Source organism: Genypterus blacodes, unplaced genomic scaffold (assembly GCF_046128005.1).
Source record: "Genypterus blacodes isolate CSIRO-AG114 ecotype Tasmania unplaced genomic scaffold, CSIRO-AGI_Gbla_v1 ptg000003l_1, whole genome shotgun sequence".
NCBI classification, from domain to species: domain Eukaryota; kingdom Metazoa; phylum Chordata; class Actinopteri; order Ophidiiformes; family Ophidiidae; genus Genypterus; species Genypterus blacodes.
Genome location: NW_027466817.1, coordinates 10,263,313 through 10,279,113, shown reverse-complemented (window position 1 = coordinate 10,279,113; position 15,801 = coordinate 10,263,313). Strand labels below are relative to the sequence as shown.

The window sequence follows — 15,801 nt, the reverse complement described above, 5'->3', positions numbered from 1 at the left end:
CACTGTCACTGCCTCGTCATAATTTATCCTAATTGCCTGTGTGTTTGTCCGACCCACAGAGGCTGTCGGAGCTGTACTATGACATCCATCGCTCCTACTTAAAGGTGACCGAGGTGGTGAACTCAGAAAAGCGTCTCTTTGGTCGCTACTACCGCGTGGCCTTCTATGGACAGGTGAGTTATTGAAGATAACAGTTACACACACACACACACACATCTGACCTGTTGATACTGCATGGGAATAGCATTCATTATAAGTTGTGTTACATGATTGATGTCATGCTGCAGTTACAGTTTTTGCGTGAGAGCCAGTTGTTCTACATGCGGTGTTCAGGCATCTTCTGCCTTCAGACTGATTCAGCTCTGTGTCTTTGCGTAATTGGCTACACCTGTTCTTTATAAACAATCGGCAGCTTCAAAGGATTTGAGCTTTAGCCGTCACTCAAACTGCTTGTAACTTCTTCATTCTTTCAGGTACAGAAACCATTCACATACTGTATTTCTCAGGCCTACAGGCTTCATTCTTTCAGGGTCTTCAGCATTTTCACATATTTCATGGGTTTTTAGAAAGTACCAGTTTAAAATGTTTCCAATTTGATAGGTTTTTTTAAAGCCATTCCCTGTTAAAATACCCTCAAATTTCCTTCAGGCCTTCATACTTTCATGCACTTCATATTTTCCGGTACAGAAACAATTCAAACATTTAAGGCACTTGTTAAGCATTCGTCAAAATTTTGCACAGAGTTTGCAATCACAGTGCATTGCATTTCTAGTAATAGGTATAAAGGTCACTTGTTTAGGTTTAATTGGAAGTATTTAAAAAATAGCTGGGAGTTTTTTGACCGTATCTTTCAAGGCATTTCCAAACACAAAAAAAATACACAAAAATAAGAGCTCTGCAGAAAAGGAAGTAGCTGTAAGGCAGTGAGGACCAGGAGGAGGAGATGAAGGAATTCTCACTGAATCGGTGTCTTTAATTTCTCTTTTCTTCTCTTTTAATTTTCTATATCAAGATTGCGGTAAGTTTTCATCTGACTTCCTTTTCTCTCCTGTTCCTCTCTTCTAACCTCTTTTACCTCTCCTTCTTCCTCTGCCACAATTAACCTCTGCTGCTCCTGCCCTGTGACGGGTTTGCCTCAAGCTTGCTGTGGTCCATTTCTCTCCCTTTTTTACCTAAACATTGGCACAGTATGTATTATTTATAACAAACAGTCCATTTGGCAGAGCTGGTGTGAAGCCATAGCAGACAGGAAGACCATTTATCCAACGTCCCTCATTCACCTTTGACCTTTCACTCCAGTGATGCTTTGAAAATGACATCTAAACTCTCCCATTCACGGCATAACATGTGAACCCCTAACTGTGCCGATTTGTTCTAACAAAAAGGAGGAGTGTGGCGTGTTGTGGTCTTTACGCTGTATAACCTGTGACCTGAGAAACCACTAGGGGGCACTATAACACCAGATTGACATGCACTCCACATGCTATGACAGCAAAATGCACACTGTTGTACTGCACATAAACCAACCATACACTCAACAATAATTGTGTGTGTTTTTGTGTGTGTGTGTTATGATAGGGTTTCTTTGAGGAGGAGGAGAGCAAAGAGTTCATCTATAAGGAACCAAAGCTGACTGGATTGTCTGAAATCTCCCAGAGATTACTCAAACTCTACTCGGATAAATTCGGAGCCGATAACGTCAAGATGATCCAGGACTCCAACAAGGTAACAGACCAGTGGTGAGCATTAGGGCAGCTGTATATAAACTGAGGACGTAAACAGTAATTCCCTGGTTAAATTGCTCTGACAACAGGTGAATCCCAAAGACCTGGACCCCAAGTTCGCCTACGTCCAAGTGACGTACGTGTTGCCCTTCTTTGACGAGAAGGAGCAGCAAGACAAACGGACAGATTTTGAGAGACATCACAACATCAACCGCTTTGTTTTCGAGACGCCGTTCACTCTGACGGGGAAGAAACACGGAGATGTGGAGGAGCAGTGCAAGAGGAGAACCATACTGACCAGTGAGGACCATAGATAGTAACCATAGAAATCACTCAAAGAGGTGCAGACGTTGATTCTGACCTGGTGCGTCTTTACTTTCCTCTCCTCAGCGAGTTCCAGCTTCCCCTACCTGAAGAAACGTATCCAGGTGGTGGAGCAGCAGTCCACGGAGATGAACCCAATCGAGGTCGCCATCGACGAGATGTCTCGCAAGGTCTCCGAGCTCAACCAGCTCTGCAACATGGAGGAGGTGGACATGATAAGGCTGCAGCTGAAACTGCAGGGCAGTGTCAGCGCCAAGGTGCGGACGACGTGCAGACACACAGACGCACACATTCGCTCGTGCTTTCGTTTGCTTTGTCTCACCCGGTCCTTCTCCTTCAAGGTGAACGCCGGGCCCATGGCCTACGCCCGGGCCTTTCTGGAGGAGAAGAATGCCAAGAAATACCCAGACAACCAGGTCAAGCTGCTGAAGGAGATCTTTAGGTAAGATTTCAGAATAAAACCGCATTTTTCTCCCGATTTCGACCTTATCCGCATGATAAACAGTGCATTTATGTGAACACCATACTCCCATTATATGTCTCTAATGGGATTAAGGTAAACATGTTAGTTGAGGAAAGGCTTTTTGCTGTGGCTCACTGTTTACTGCGATGTTAACATGCCTGATTGTTACTGTGAGGATTTCACATTGATACGGATTTCAGTGTGGTGGTGTTTGAAAATCTACCTACATGTGAACACACTGAGCGTAACCTGCGTTGTGTTTTTCTCCCCTGCAGGCAGTTTGCTGAAGCCTGCGGTCAGGCTCTGGACGTCAACGAGCGTCTGATCAAGGAGGACCAGCTGGAGTACCAGGAGGAGATGAGGGCTCACTACAAGGACATGCTGAGCGAGCTGTCTGGCATCATGAACGAGCAGGTCTGACCACACACACCTGTCCATGAGTGGCCGCACTCCATTCCATCGCCACCCTGCTGCTTTTTTCACGCCCATCGTTTTGCAAAATTACTTAAGCTTTTCCTAACATGCGTCCATCATTTTGTTCATTAACCACGAGTGTCAGCTTCTCTTATCTTCTTATCTGTCTCCGATCGCAGCTGCCAAACAGCCACCTGTAGCCCCTCTGTCTCTTGCAGCTCTCTCTCTCCGCTCTGTCTAAGCCTGGTATGTCATGTGATCTTTCCTTACGTCTGCTGCCTTGCTCCTTGGTTGGCCCACCTTACTTTTCCAGCCACATCCCTGTCTGTCTCAGCGCAAAGCCACACTTTCTCACACTCGTTTCCATCTGAATGCACATATTCCAACCTTTGTTCTTCTTGTCCATGTCCAGATTCTTCACACGAGACAACAAGGAACAGAGCGGCACAGCACCTACTGAGCGACCATGCAGACTTGACAGGAAACTCCTAACTTTCCCCTGAGCGGCGCCTCTTTGGGCCTGGAGGTGGCTCATTTGCTCGTTTCTGACTGTAGTTGTCGCCCTCTGCAGGGAGCGGTGGGCCGGTGGATGGACTGTGACCGATGGCACGTGTAGAGAAAAGAAGGGAGGAAGTGTGTAGACTGTGGTTGTGCTAGCTTGTAGTCCTGTTGTTGAACGTTGACTGTCTGCAGTAGAGGCCAGGCTGCCCGGACTGTTGTTTTGGTCGGTGAATCAGATGGATCCCCTCTCCTGCCAACTGATTCTTCATCATACACACACACACAAACAAATACACACCAACACACACACACACACACACACACTTACACTCACTACGTTTACATGCACTCAGATATACTGCGATCAAGGCAAAAATGCGATTCAGCCGTTTACATGGAGGGAATCAATGTGTCCTCCGTTTACAATACTTCAAGTCTGTAGTAATCGCAGTATGAGGCAGGTCCTCCTGTTGAGGAAACGTGTGTGGAGGTGGATTGCGACTTTACATGCCTGAACAAATCCATTTGTATTCGCAAATTCTAGGTCTTTTACTCAGATTAGGAAAACTCCGATTTATGCCGATTTCAGTGGCATTATGGTGCGTACGTGATGTTTGGATAAAGATTATTTATGGTCTTACTCGCGGCTGCTTTTAATGTGCGTGTAAACGTACTGACTGACACACAGACACGGCCCCGTCCCTTTAGAGAACAGTGACCTTACTGAGCTCGAGGTGCGTTCAGCAAATGTAGAATCTTAACTTCCTGCTGCATTTTCATGACAGTTTTTACATGTTTGTGGATTCTGGTTGTACTATAAACCCTCTGAACAGGTCCTGTAAGATGACTAATGTGAAACGGAAGAGCTTTGGATTTAACGTCTTGCTATAACTAACCAAGCGTCCCATGTGGTGAACGCACCTCTGGTTCCTGTTTGAATGTAGTGCAGCTCCACATTACTTTGTATTCTCGCTAACATTCTGGAACTCCCAGCTTGCAGATTTTCAAATGGAAAAAACAATTATGTTTTGTAACATTTTTATGATTGAAACTGCATTGTTATTGTTATTATTTCCTGTACGGTTTTGAATTGTAAATAAGAAATATTAATATTTAAAATGTTTGAAATGTTTCTTTTTTTTTATAAAATATACAATATATGAATATTTGTTTAGCTGAATTAAAAAAAGAACAAAAACTAAAGTTTTATGTATAACATTTAAATAAAAATTTGTTAATGTCCAACAGTGACGATCATACTTATTACCACACTTGTGGATTGTATCTCCAGTTCAAGTATCTGGTGTTCTCGTTCAGGACTGAGGGTTGGACGAAGCGTGAAGTCCACAGGCTTCTACACTGATGGTGGACGATGTATCGAAGTGTCATGGTGAAGAGAGATCCGAGCCAGAAGACGAAGCTCACAATTTATCAATCGATCTACGCTCCAGCTCTTACTTATGGCCATCAGCTCTGGGTAGTGACCAAAAGAATGAGGTCATTGATCTAAGCGTGTTCACCCTTAGTGACACCCTTAGTGACACGGTCATCTGATCCGGACCCCTCATCCACACGGGAGAAGATCTCAAACCTAGAATACGCTGGAGGAAAGATATACAGTATCCCATCTGGCCTGGGAACATCATCATCATTAGGAGCCCAAACATCTTCACCGCCACTCCAAATTTCACGTTTCAACTAGAAGGCTGCCACATTGTCTTTACCTTTTCATTCGCCACGGACGTAAAGGATGGAACGTCCTTGTAGAACCCAGTAGACCCTCGGCCACAGCTGTGCTCTACTATTTCTCATTTCCTGTCTGTGCTTTACATTACATTACATTACGATCATTTGGCAGACGCTTTTATCCAAAGCGACTTACATTACATTACATTACCACCCTTCGCAGAGGGGGGAGCAATTGAGGGTTCAGTGCCTTGCTCAGGGGCACCTCGGCAGGGGCTCGAACCGGCGACCCTCCGGTTCCCAAGCGGAAGCACTACCCACTGAGCCACTGCCTCCCCTGTGCTGAGACCTGTAGCAGCTAATGTCACATAATTGTGAGCCCGTTTACCTGCACAATGGATGAAAACGTGTGAAGTGGAAATGTGTAATGAGAAAACGCATTGTGGCAAAACGAAGACAGAGAGAATAACTTTTTCCTTTGCTTCATGGTCTATCAATGCCAAGTATTGATATCTATTTCGTACATTTTGTTAACAATGAAGCAGAAGTGGACTCAATTTCAGTTTTATGGTTGACCTCCCTCTTTCTTTTTCACTTGCATGCTATGCATGTTATGTGCTGTTAGATTCACTATAAGGGTGTGAAATTTGGGCCGTTTCCTTTGTGACTTAATGCATGCAGGACTTCAAAAAGCAAGTGTAAGAGATGGAAATGGACTGGACCTCCCTCAAGACCAGCGGATGAAACAGTATAAGCCAGTATGGAGAATCTATTGATGGATGTTTGCCATTCTGCTAAATCCAATTAATGTAAGTAAACAGTAAGTCTCTTTTAGTAATGTGTGGCATTTCATGTTGAATAATGAAAAGTGTGACTTATTGTGTGAAATCGTTGGGTTGTAGCACCCAGAGGAGCTCTATGCTGGGACCTCAAGTGGTTTGTGGTCTTTGAAAGTGAAGCTACGAGTTTCTTTTAATAACGGCAGTTTGCCACAGGATCCAGTGTCAGTATTTTCCAATGGTGGGGTATAATTACTGACCATGGCAGTGATCGCCGCAGAGTGGTTGTTTACTTATTGATGCTGAGCCTGGGGTTGGGACATCGCTCATAAATGCAGGTTAAGTGGCTTTGGACTTGCAGGCTGTGGCAGGAGACTACGCAGTCCCTTTGTCCCTCTGTCTCTCTCTCTCTGCCGGGACAATTGCCCTGGAATTGTAAGAGAGTTCTAGGAAAATCAAGTTGGGACAGAAAGGGCGTGGCCATGACTTATGCTACAAACGTTGAAAGGCAAAACATGAAAGTTGTTATTAAAGCGCCACCACTAGGTCAATCGATACAGCAAATGTGATGGCTTCTTTCTTGGATGATGTCTAACAAGACAAACATAGAGGACATTGATCTCTAATAGTCCCGTTCCTTCCACACAGCTGAAGCATGTAGCAGATTGAGTTTCATCCTCCTCTTCCTCCACCCAACTCCTTCCTTTGCAGCCCATCAGTGTTTGTCTCCTCTTCCTCGTTTTTTCTCACCTCCCTCCTCCTTCTCTTCTTTAGTGGAGTAGAAAGCGGGGGCCGATTGGGTTTCTCTCCCCGGCACAGCGGCGTTATGTGTGTGCCGTCTCTGTCCCAGTGGCCTCGACTCTGGTGGGGGTCAGGTTGCTCTGAGCCAGCACCGTTCAGTCCAGGTCAGAGACAACAAGACGCTGTTACCCTGTAGGGACGATGTCTGCGTACTTCATCGTGTAGGCACGCTTAATCGCTCAGCATAAGCAGCTTTGGGTTATGTTTTTCATGTTTAAGTACAAGTTTAAAGAAGATCATCAGCTCAACCTCAACTTCTAAGACAAGATTGCAGCTCATTTGCAATCAATTTTGAGTTTGTTGGAAACCTGCAATCATCCAGTATTATTGTGTTTATTGCACACATTTCTGCTCTAGAATCCTCAAGAAGAAGATCCTGCTTGGGCTTAAGTCGTTAATTAACAATTAGATGCAGCTGCAAATCCAATCCTCAACAGTCATCTTCCCATAGTATTTATATCAATTACCTCCTCTTACACTTACAAGGAAACCAAACTGTATGTATACACATTATCTGTGTCAGCTGTTTTCTTTGTAAGTCTCTGACAACCAGTGTCCCTGCTGGTCGGTTGGGCTCTATGCAGCATTGTGTTTGATAATAATAATATGTATAATCGTCTGCTAAATGACCGTAATGTAATATATAATCCAAATATATGGGACTGAATAAGACATAAGAGGTTCTAAGATTCCTACAGTTTTTAGTTTTGACATCTTAAATGTGATGTCAGTCCTCTCAGCCTCACACAGACCTGCGATGTTGCAGATATACAGGTTTATTCATGACGGGTTGTGACCACCTGACCATTCAAACCCCTCTGTTGAAGTCTTATTGAGCGTAAATACCTGTAATTTTCTCCTTTGTGTGTCACGCTCTGTCATTTGATGTTCTTCAGCGACCCTTTGTCTTATTATCTATCAAACGCCCGTTTTGATTTCATGTGTTTTTTTCTAACACTGTGTCATGGCAGGGCTGACCCCTGTGGCCTCTGCCTTTATGCAGCCACATGCATATTCAAGAGACAGAACCGCACATTTGGTGATCTTACATCGCAAACGGACCAGCCCGCATCTCTCTCCATCTTTCTTCTTCTGACTGAAATCAATGAAACCTGATTGTTTATTTGAACTGCTTGTGCTTTTTCATTCATCGATTACACCATCCTCTCCTCCTCCCTTTGACTATTCAATCTCTTTATCACAGCCTGGACGTTCTTCGCAGTTCCTTTACAGATTTATCTTCGCTGACGGATTGAATTACTATTTCAGAGGGAGGATGTGTAAGATGCACTTGCTGAACTAGAACATTAAGTTGTTGCACTCTGATTGGGTACAACATGGATGTGTGACAGTAAAGATACTATAACAGGAAAAAGAGATGAATGAGTACCAACATAGCATATAAGTTGGACAGCAGGAGCTTGTCTAATACATTTAAAATCTTTGCAAAGTAATGACTAACAGCCTTTAGATAAATGTTGCAGAGTTACAATAACAATATGGAGTAGCACAAAATAGAAGTACCTCTCTAAGTAAAGTACCCCTAACACTGTAACTAGGTACAGTACTGGAGTACATGTATTTTCCACCTGTACCGTTGGCCCAAAAAGCTGTCAGGGTCACACAGTGAGCCCACACGGGTCCTGTGGATCTTCTCTGCAGGGCGCATTTCATTTCCGACCCCTGCTTAGTTTTCCTGAAACTGGACTCCGGGCCTGATGAATAAATCATCTCCTGTGTGCTGCTGACTGCTCACCCGAGCTCCGTCAGCTGTATAAGTGGTGAAAGGCGACATAATCTCCCCAGAACAAGATCTGGACTGAGATTGAGACCCACACAGCAGCGGACTGAGGACCACAGAGAACAGCATGATAAAGCCGCAGCAGCACGGGGAGCTGCTCCTGCACGACTCCCTGCCCGTGTTCGGGAAGCCCTGGTACTGGCAGCGCAGCAGCGGCACCATGGAGAGCACCCGCAGCCTGGCACAGGTTATCATGGAGATGCGAGACGAGATCAAGAAGCTGGAGGAAGAGAACCAGGAGCTGAGGGGGGACTTCGGTCAGCGGGGGTTTGGGGCAACGGGGGAGGACAGCTCAGCAGAGCCGCGGGCAGGGATGGTGGAGAACCCCTACGTGAACCTGAGGAGGAACGCGTCTGCACCGCTCCTGGAGGGACAATACAAAGGTAAGAAGCTGGTCTAGCTGCTGTTGTTACTTTGCAGAACTTGAATAAAAGAAGAATTATTGGTGAAAATCTCAACTCCTCTTTTGTGGAAGAGGAGATTCTTACAGCAACAACAGAAATGAGAAAAGATGAGGAAATGATGCATTTATTGGAAGAAAATGTGGACAATTGTCACAGATAACAGAAGAATCTTGTATTGTAGATGGAGCTCATTCTCTGGCTTCTAAATATCCTCCAACACTCCAGCATCATGATATGTATATGTATATGTGTATATATAATAATATCTATATATTGCTGTCAAATGTTATGCAGTAATTGAATCAAATTTGTTAAGAGATTTATTAAAGAATAAGCAAGCATTATCATAAAATCAACTTATATTCCAGAGGTTTCAATACTTATGCACAGTTTATAATGGGAACTTATTAGATGTAAATGCTCAGTTGATATTGTCCCTTGATAGTTATTCCAAACATATTGAGGCTGTGCTGTCCAGTATGCACAGGCTCTTTAGCAATGCATCACGCTGATGATGTTATTTCACAGAACACACTGCCATGACCGTGCGACGGTACTCCATAAGCTCACACATGTCCGGGACTGAGCGGACACGGAGGAGTGACTCTGGATGGGGACGACTGCAGGAAGAAATGCATCACGGGAATGGAATATTTGCTGCTCCGTCCAGAGGGGAGAAGGGAAAGGCCACCAACAGGCACTCCCTGCAGGAATACGTCCTCAAAAACAGGTACCAGGCGAGGCAAATCTGTTTCTATAGCAACTCTGAGACTGGATGGAGAGCTTCAAAAGAAATGACAAAATCAAAGTGCAGTAAAACATTAAAATGGAAGAGATAAACACCAATGACCTTGTTTAAAGGAATCTATCAATGAGGTGAATTATAGATTTAACACAGTTTGTTCCAGATTTAGTGATGCATTGGAACAGTAAGCAGAGCAGCGTCCGATGGGTTAATAGAGCTCAAGTGAACCTGATATGTATGTGGGTTCTAACCCGTTTAGTGCTTTGTAAAGCAGCAGCACTGTTTTAATCTGCACTCTTTGGCAGACAGAGAGCATCGAAGGGATCCATGTCCTGGGCTAATGTGGTCGCTTCTCTTATTTTTAGTTACAGACACTTTTCCGTCCTCCAATTGTAGCTTATTATGACTTAACTTTAATTGATTTGAATAGATTTCGAACTTAAATCAGAAGTAAGTCACTAGTAAAATGGCTAATATGGCCTAAAATGCTCCAATTCATAATGAAACTATATCAGTTTGTTCAGCTGTAACTTTCCTGAACATCGTTACATTTTCTAGTGTGTCATGACTGGAGCTCTTGAAGCCACTAATGATTAATTTGACCTGCAGGGCAAAGGTAAAAACCGTCACGTTCCTTCTGCCAGTGGACGACATCTACACCAGCCGTCCTGTTCTGCCCAAACACCGGGAAGACCAGAAAATCGGCGATCTGGCCTCCATCACAGAGACAGATTCCTGAGGGACAAAGGTGTCTCTTAAGGCGGCCATAACAAAAACAAAAGGGTGGACATGACTCGGCCTTCTTCCGCAGCACATAACACGTTAGTCTCATCATCTAGGTCAGTGTGGATGGAGCTCTTGGAGTAAAGAGCCAGGAGACTGATTTTTATCACACCTGACCACACAAACACAGACTCTGGTTACAGGTGTTGTTTTCATCTGGTCATGGCAATCCAGGCCTGGTCACCAAGGATGATGCACCGGGGCGCTGTGCTGCGAGGATCAGATGTCTGCACTCCTCTCCCAAACCCGGGTGTCATTTCGGATGCGCGGCACACACCTGCAGGTGACGGCCCTTTTACGGACATTCGTGGCCTTGGAGCAACATCAGCGCCATTATTTATTCAGCCGTGTTTCTTTTCACAGTATAAACCGCAACAAGCGCATTGAGAGGTCACGTGCATGTCTGAACACGTGACGCCCTCTGACAGTGTTATTTGTCTAAGTTGCCCCGTGTAGTATCTGCTATCATGTGTGGATCATCCAGTGTTATTTATATATTATAATATACAACGGAAATGTCAGTAGTGTAAGTTAATGCCTATGATGCATGCAGTATTTGTCAACTTTAAGATTCTATTTTCACACTTATGCTGTATAATATTTGATGTGTCCACTCTGTAAGTCAGTACAAAGTTATACTCAAAATAGCTACATCAGATTTAATAATGGATAAGAAAATACATTTGTGTATTCATTAAGTTCATAAGGTTGGTCTGTAGCTGTCAGTGAGTTTAATTTGGTTTATTACGCATTAAACTATACAGATACTCCAACAAACAAACCATACTGTTTACTGTAGATCTCAGCAGAATTCTGTGTTGCAAATTATTCACTCTAAAAACTTTTCAGCTGATCAAACACAGGTGAGCCAAATATGTTTTCAAATTTCACCCACATTTCCATACAGACAAAGACTTGCTTGTTTCATTTTTGCATGACTGTGTTTTGTTAACAGCTTATCTGATACACAACTGAAGAGAAACTGTGGTAACTCTTGTTTTAATAAAAAGCTAAAAGTGTCCAGTTCAGCATGTGATCTCCTCACAGGACAACACACAACCTGGTCTGGGAGCGTTTGTTCCGATCGGAGGAAATCGTGACTGCAGCAGTGTCGGTCATCTCCTCTTCCTCCAAGTCCGCCTGCCTCTCGCTGTAAAATGCTTCTATATTTTGCGCTTTGTTTGTCGTTTGTTTAATTTCTGATTGGCTAAAATTCCTCACTTGCATTTCATCTGTATCTTCAAAATGATCCAGATCTCCTTTCTCTGATTGGTCGTCGCGTTGCAGGCTCCCGTAGCCCTGTGAGTTGCGTGGCTTGATCACTGAGCAGGCCTCGGGATTGGAAATGCTCGATGATGGTGGAGCTTTACTCAGACTGTCTCCATATTTCATAGGGATCAAGCAAAGATCACTGTGTTGTTGTCTGTGAGGAGCTGTAACAGAGAGAAGTGTGTGAGCGCTAACACGGATGCAGTCGATCACTAGATGCAGATTTAGACAAATGTGTCAGATAGCTGACCTGTTTCTCTGGAACTTTGAAGACCCAGCTGGTGGCTCATCTGCATGTCCTGCTGCCTGGATTCAGCCCGGAGGATGGAGAGACCCATAATCTGCTGTTGGCTCACTTCTAGGTTCCTTTCAAGGAAGTAGGTGGTCATTCTGCCTTTGCCCTTTACATCAATCTCTCCTGGCTCCTGGATAGCAAAGCCTTTATCCTTCAGAGCCCTGTGAAGAAGAGACGGACGGCACTGAAATAAGGTTGAAGACCTAAACAGCAAAGGACACCTGCTGCCAAGTCCAAACAAAGCGGTCCAGAGCATCCGAACACATAGACTGATGAAAAGACAAAGAGTCTCTTTGACATTTCACGGACAAAATGCATGAAGGTGTTACATTTCTACTATATATTATAAATGAATGTGTGTGTGTCCGTACTGGTTGACCGTTGGGCTCAGGTGGATCTTGTCGGGCAGACCGTGACTCTCCATACGTGAGGCGGTGTTGACAGTGTCCCCGAACAGACAGTAGCGAGGCATCTTCTCCCCAACCACTCCAGCCAGCACAGGACCACTATGAAGACCAACACGGATCTATAGAAACACAACAAACCACGTGGCAGAGCAGCACTCGACCCTCTAGACGACAAAATACTAGCAGATGAGAGAAGTAAGCGCTCCGTCACCTGAATGGGGCCTCCCGTCACAGGGTTCATAACCTCCCTGGCGGCCAACATCATCCCCAGGGCAAAGTTGGCCACCCTCTCAGCATGGCTGGACACGGGCACAGGAACCCCACCCACCACCATATAGGCATCACCTATGGTCTCAACCTGCAGACAAACACACACACACACACACACACACACACACACACACACACACAGGGAGGCACATTTACTGTCATCACACTGGCAGAACAGGTCCAATCCCTCGCAGACACATTTACCTTGTAGACATTGTGCACTGTTGTGAGTCGGTCGAATCGCAGGTACATGGAGTTGAGCATCAGGACGATTTGTATGGGTTCACACTGAGCGCAGATGCCAGTGAAGGTCACAACATCACTGAACAGTATGGTGCACTCTTTGAACTCTCCTGCAGAGGCCATACACAAGTAATACATGCACGCTGGTTACTATAGGGTTCCCCGGAACAATCATGGCATTTGAAAATGTATTTCGATATTTCTAGGTTTAAGGTTAGAGTAGTTGAGACTTCCTGTGATGGTGTACTTGACTGTCACTGACCTGCCTCTACTGTCTTGCCCTCTTTCAGCTTGTTTGCCACGTGCTTGGGCAGCATGGCGTACAGCAGGTTCTCCGTCTTCTTCCTCTCCCCTTCCAGGTGCTGAGATAGGACGCTGAGCTCCTCCTTCTTCCTCTCCAGCTGATTGGACAGCTCTATCTCAGCCAGTCGCTGCTGATTGAGCAAGATGAGGTCGCGGGTGACGTCGTGCAGCGCGATGTCGGAAATGTGCATGTGCCTCTCCTCCAGCTCCTGAAGGCTTCGCAGCAGAGGAGATGCCTGGTAGAGCATGCAGCCCACAGAGGACATCCAGATCATCTGTCCTGGAGACAAGAGTACCGGTAGGCTCAATGATGAATTACTGATCTGAATTTGTTGCCATGGTCATCATATTTGTTTGTGAAAGGGTCAGAATGCTAAATTGGGTTTTTGGGCCCCTCTTTTGACCAATCATAATCAAATACACAGACATGAGGTGTGACGACATCCAGAAACCGCTTGTCTCCACCTCTGAGCTGCAGCATGGGTCTGTCCTTCCACATCTCAGGCATCATGTCCCTGCGTGTCTCCAGGACAAATTGGCTGTTGATGAACTTCCTAATGCTGGAGATATTAAAAGTGACCTCAGGATGCACGACGCTGAAGTACTGGTCCAGATGGATGCTCCTAGTCTGGAGGCCAGGGACGAGCCTCTGCAAGTTCACCCCGACCTGCTGCACCACCAGCTGGGTCAGAAACCACAACAAGTTAAATCGCAAAGCACCACACCGTAACTCGATTATGATCACGACCCCTCACTTGTACCTGCTCATCAAAGACTATATGGAAAGGAAAAGTGTTGCAGAAAGTCTCCACATCAATGTTTAGGGTCCTGGGGTAGACTGCCTCAAAGTCCCTCAACAGTCCACCTGCAGGGGGAGACAAACAGAGAAGGTCTGAGTTTGTTGTCCAGCAGCAGGTACTCAGTGTGACTCCTTTGGCCGGGATGGGTGTCATACTTTTCCCAAGGCAGACCAGACGTCTAACAGTCTCCCAGCGACTCCTGTGCACAGAGACAGTGGTTCTCATGTCGGGGCGAGGCTATAAGGACAGAGACAGCAGGCTTTCACTTCACAAACGATAACTTCAACATTATCTGTAACCAAACCGTTCTGTAGGGATTATAGAGGCCGATCCAGTCCCATTCACATTGACTGAAGGGTTCAAAAACACTAGTCGGTGCTATTGTGCTTAGAACGGTTAGGATGGAGTACAAACAACAAGAGATTCTTACTCTGACCTCTTTACGATGGATCGTGGCGTTGCGTCGGGGGGTGCAATGCTGGAGAGACTGGCTGCTTGAACCAGTTCTCCCAGCAGCAGCCGGCCGCTGGGTAACCAGAAACACCACATGCTCCTTCTTCCCCGTTCTCTCCAGCTCCTCTACCTGGTTCACGATCTCCATTGTTACGTCACTGTTGAAGAAATCTTTAGCAACAGCTCCAATAATGCCTGTGGAAGACAGAGCCGTCAAATCGATGTGAACCAGTTCGGACAATTATGCAAAATGTTACACAGTAAAAGTAGACATCATTGTTTCTCATATACCGGGAACAATGTGGCAAAGGCCTCTGCGATCTGAGTAATAGTGAAGGAACATGGTGCCATCAGGGTTCAGCTCCACCCGGAATGATGGTGCATTCATTTCCTACAAGAATCAGCAAGAAATGTATTTGTGTTTATGGTAGACAAGAAGATAACACACAAATGGCTGTGGAAGAAGAAGAAGAAGAAGAAGAAGCAGAAACAAAAACCTTGTAGGAGAGGCTGAGGTAGCTGTGAAGAGCGTCCAGGTTCTCTGCGAATTCCAACAAATTTCCTCCCAGAGTCCGCAGCATGTGATCATAACCAGACCGCTTGCAGAACTCAAAGAAATACTCTCCAAACTGCCTCAGGACCACCTCGGGCTGCACGTCTGGACAAAGACAAGCACAGGAAACAGAGGACATCATTTGGGAACACTGATTTAAAAAACAAAACCGACAGCATTCTGAATTCTAGAATGGAAACAAGCTCAAACTTTAACGAATTACCAAGCATTTTGCAGGCTTCTGTTACTAACTGAGTGGTGATGTCATCGTTGTAGACTTCATATGTCAGGTAGGAATCCCTGACTCCAGTTTTATCCCTGTATGATGGACGATGGTTAGGACTTGTGACTGGCTTATCCTCACTTGTGACTTGACTGCTCATCATCAAGGAAAGAGATCAGTCAGTAAGAGGTGTCAGGCTCTTTTACCTGAGCTTCACCCACGTCTCCTCCCCAAACTTCTCCACCACCAGGGACTTCAGACAGGTGTTAATAAATCCATACTGTCCAGAACATTCACGCAAAGGGAAGGTCATGAAAGACGAATGAATAATACACAAAAACAACAAATAGGAAGGAGAAACTCAAAAACGAAAAAACAAAACCATTTGGTGTCATGCAGCATAGGCCTACCATCTCTGTGTCCCTCGCCTCTGTCACAGCATCACTAATGGACTAATGGACACATATGTAGACCATAACCTGGAACATTGAAATCAATAGACACAGACACACAGATTAACAGAGACAGACAGACAGAGATGCAGAAATGTAGACGGAAAG

The 15,801-nt window shown here is 45.1% G+C and overlaps 2 protein-coding genes across 5 annotated transcripts in view; one reads left to right on the top strand and one right to left on the bottom strand.

Annotated features, from left to right (window-relative positions):
• The window catches only part of dock10 (dedicator of cytokinesis 10), a 57,098-nt gene extending 52,431 nt beyond the window's left edge, over positions 1–4,667 (top strand). For 3 of the 4 annotated variants that reach the window (XM_076141647.1, XM_076141624.1, XM_076141630.1), the window contains exons 50-56: positions 60–173; positions 1,579–1,725; positions 1,814–2,024; positions 2,115–2,305; positions 2,390–2,490; positions 2,787–2,925; positions 3,338–4,667. In XM_076141647.1, coding sequence (XP_075997762.1) covers positions 60–173; positions 1,579–1,725; positions 1,814–2,024; positions 2,115–2,305; positions 2,390–2,490; positions 2,787–2,925; positions 3,338–3,385 — 951 coding nt within the window. In that variant the 3' untranslated portion in view covers positions 3,386–4,667. Of the gene's footprint in view, positions 1–59; positions 174–1,578; positions 1,726–1,813; positions 2,025–2,114; positions 2,306–2,389; positions 2,491–2,786; positions 2,932–3,337 lie in introns of those variants that run through there. The other variant, XM_076141638.1, reaches the window with a different exon arrangement.
• Positions 4,668–10,531: 5,864 nt separating this feature from the next.
• Positions 10,532–15,723, bottom strand: LOC142992025 (guanylate cyclase soluble subunit beta-2-like). The gene is made up of 16 exons (XM_076142290.1): positions 15,652–15,723; positions 15,448–15,521; positions 15,242–15,336; positions 14,963–15,123; positions 14,757–14,856; positions 14,416–14,660; positions 14,168–14,213; positions 13,974–14,077; positions 13,678–13,894; positions 13,172–13,492; positions 12,871–13,019; positions 12,608–12,754; positions 12,361–12,515; positions 11,945–12,150; positions 11,647–11,858; positions 10,532–10,537 (listed from the first exon to the last, which is right to left on the bottom strand). The coding sequence occupies exons 1-16, from the start codon at positions 15,652–15,654 to the stop codon at positions 10,532–10,534; spliced, it is 2,241 nt and encodes a 746-aa protein (XP_075998405.1). The 5' UTR covers positions 15,655–15,723.
• Positions 15,724–15,801: the final 78 nt, after the last annotated feature.

Bases quoted from the DNA above. Each gene is read 5' to 3' on its own strand.
- LOC142992025 (XM_076142290.1), bottom strand. The intron at 12,755-12,870 runs GTAAATGTGTCT...GTTTGTCTGCAG, and splicing joins CAGTGCACAATGTCTACAAG to GTTGAGACCATAGGTGATGC. The intron at 12,151-12,360 runs GTACGGACACAC...TCTTCTTCACAG, and splicing joins CTGAGCCCAACGGTCAACCA to GGCTCTGAAGGATAAAGGCT.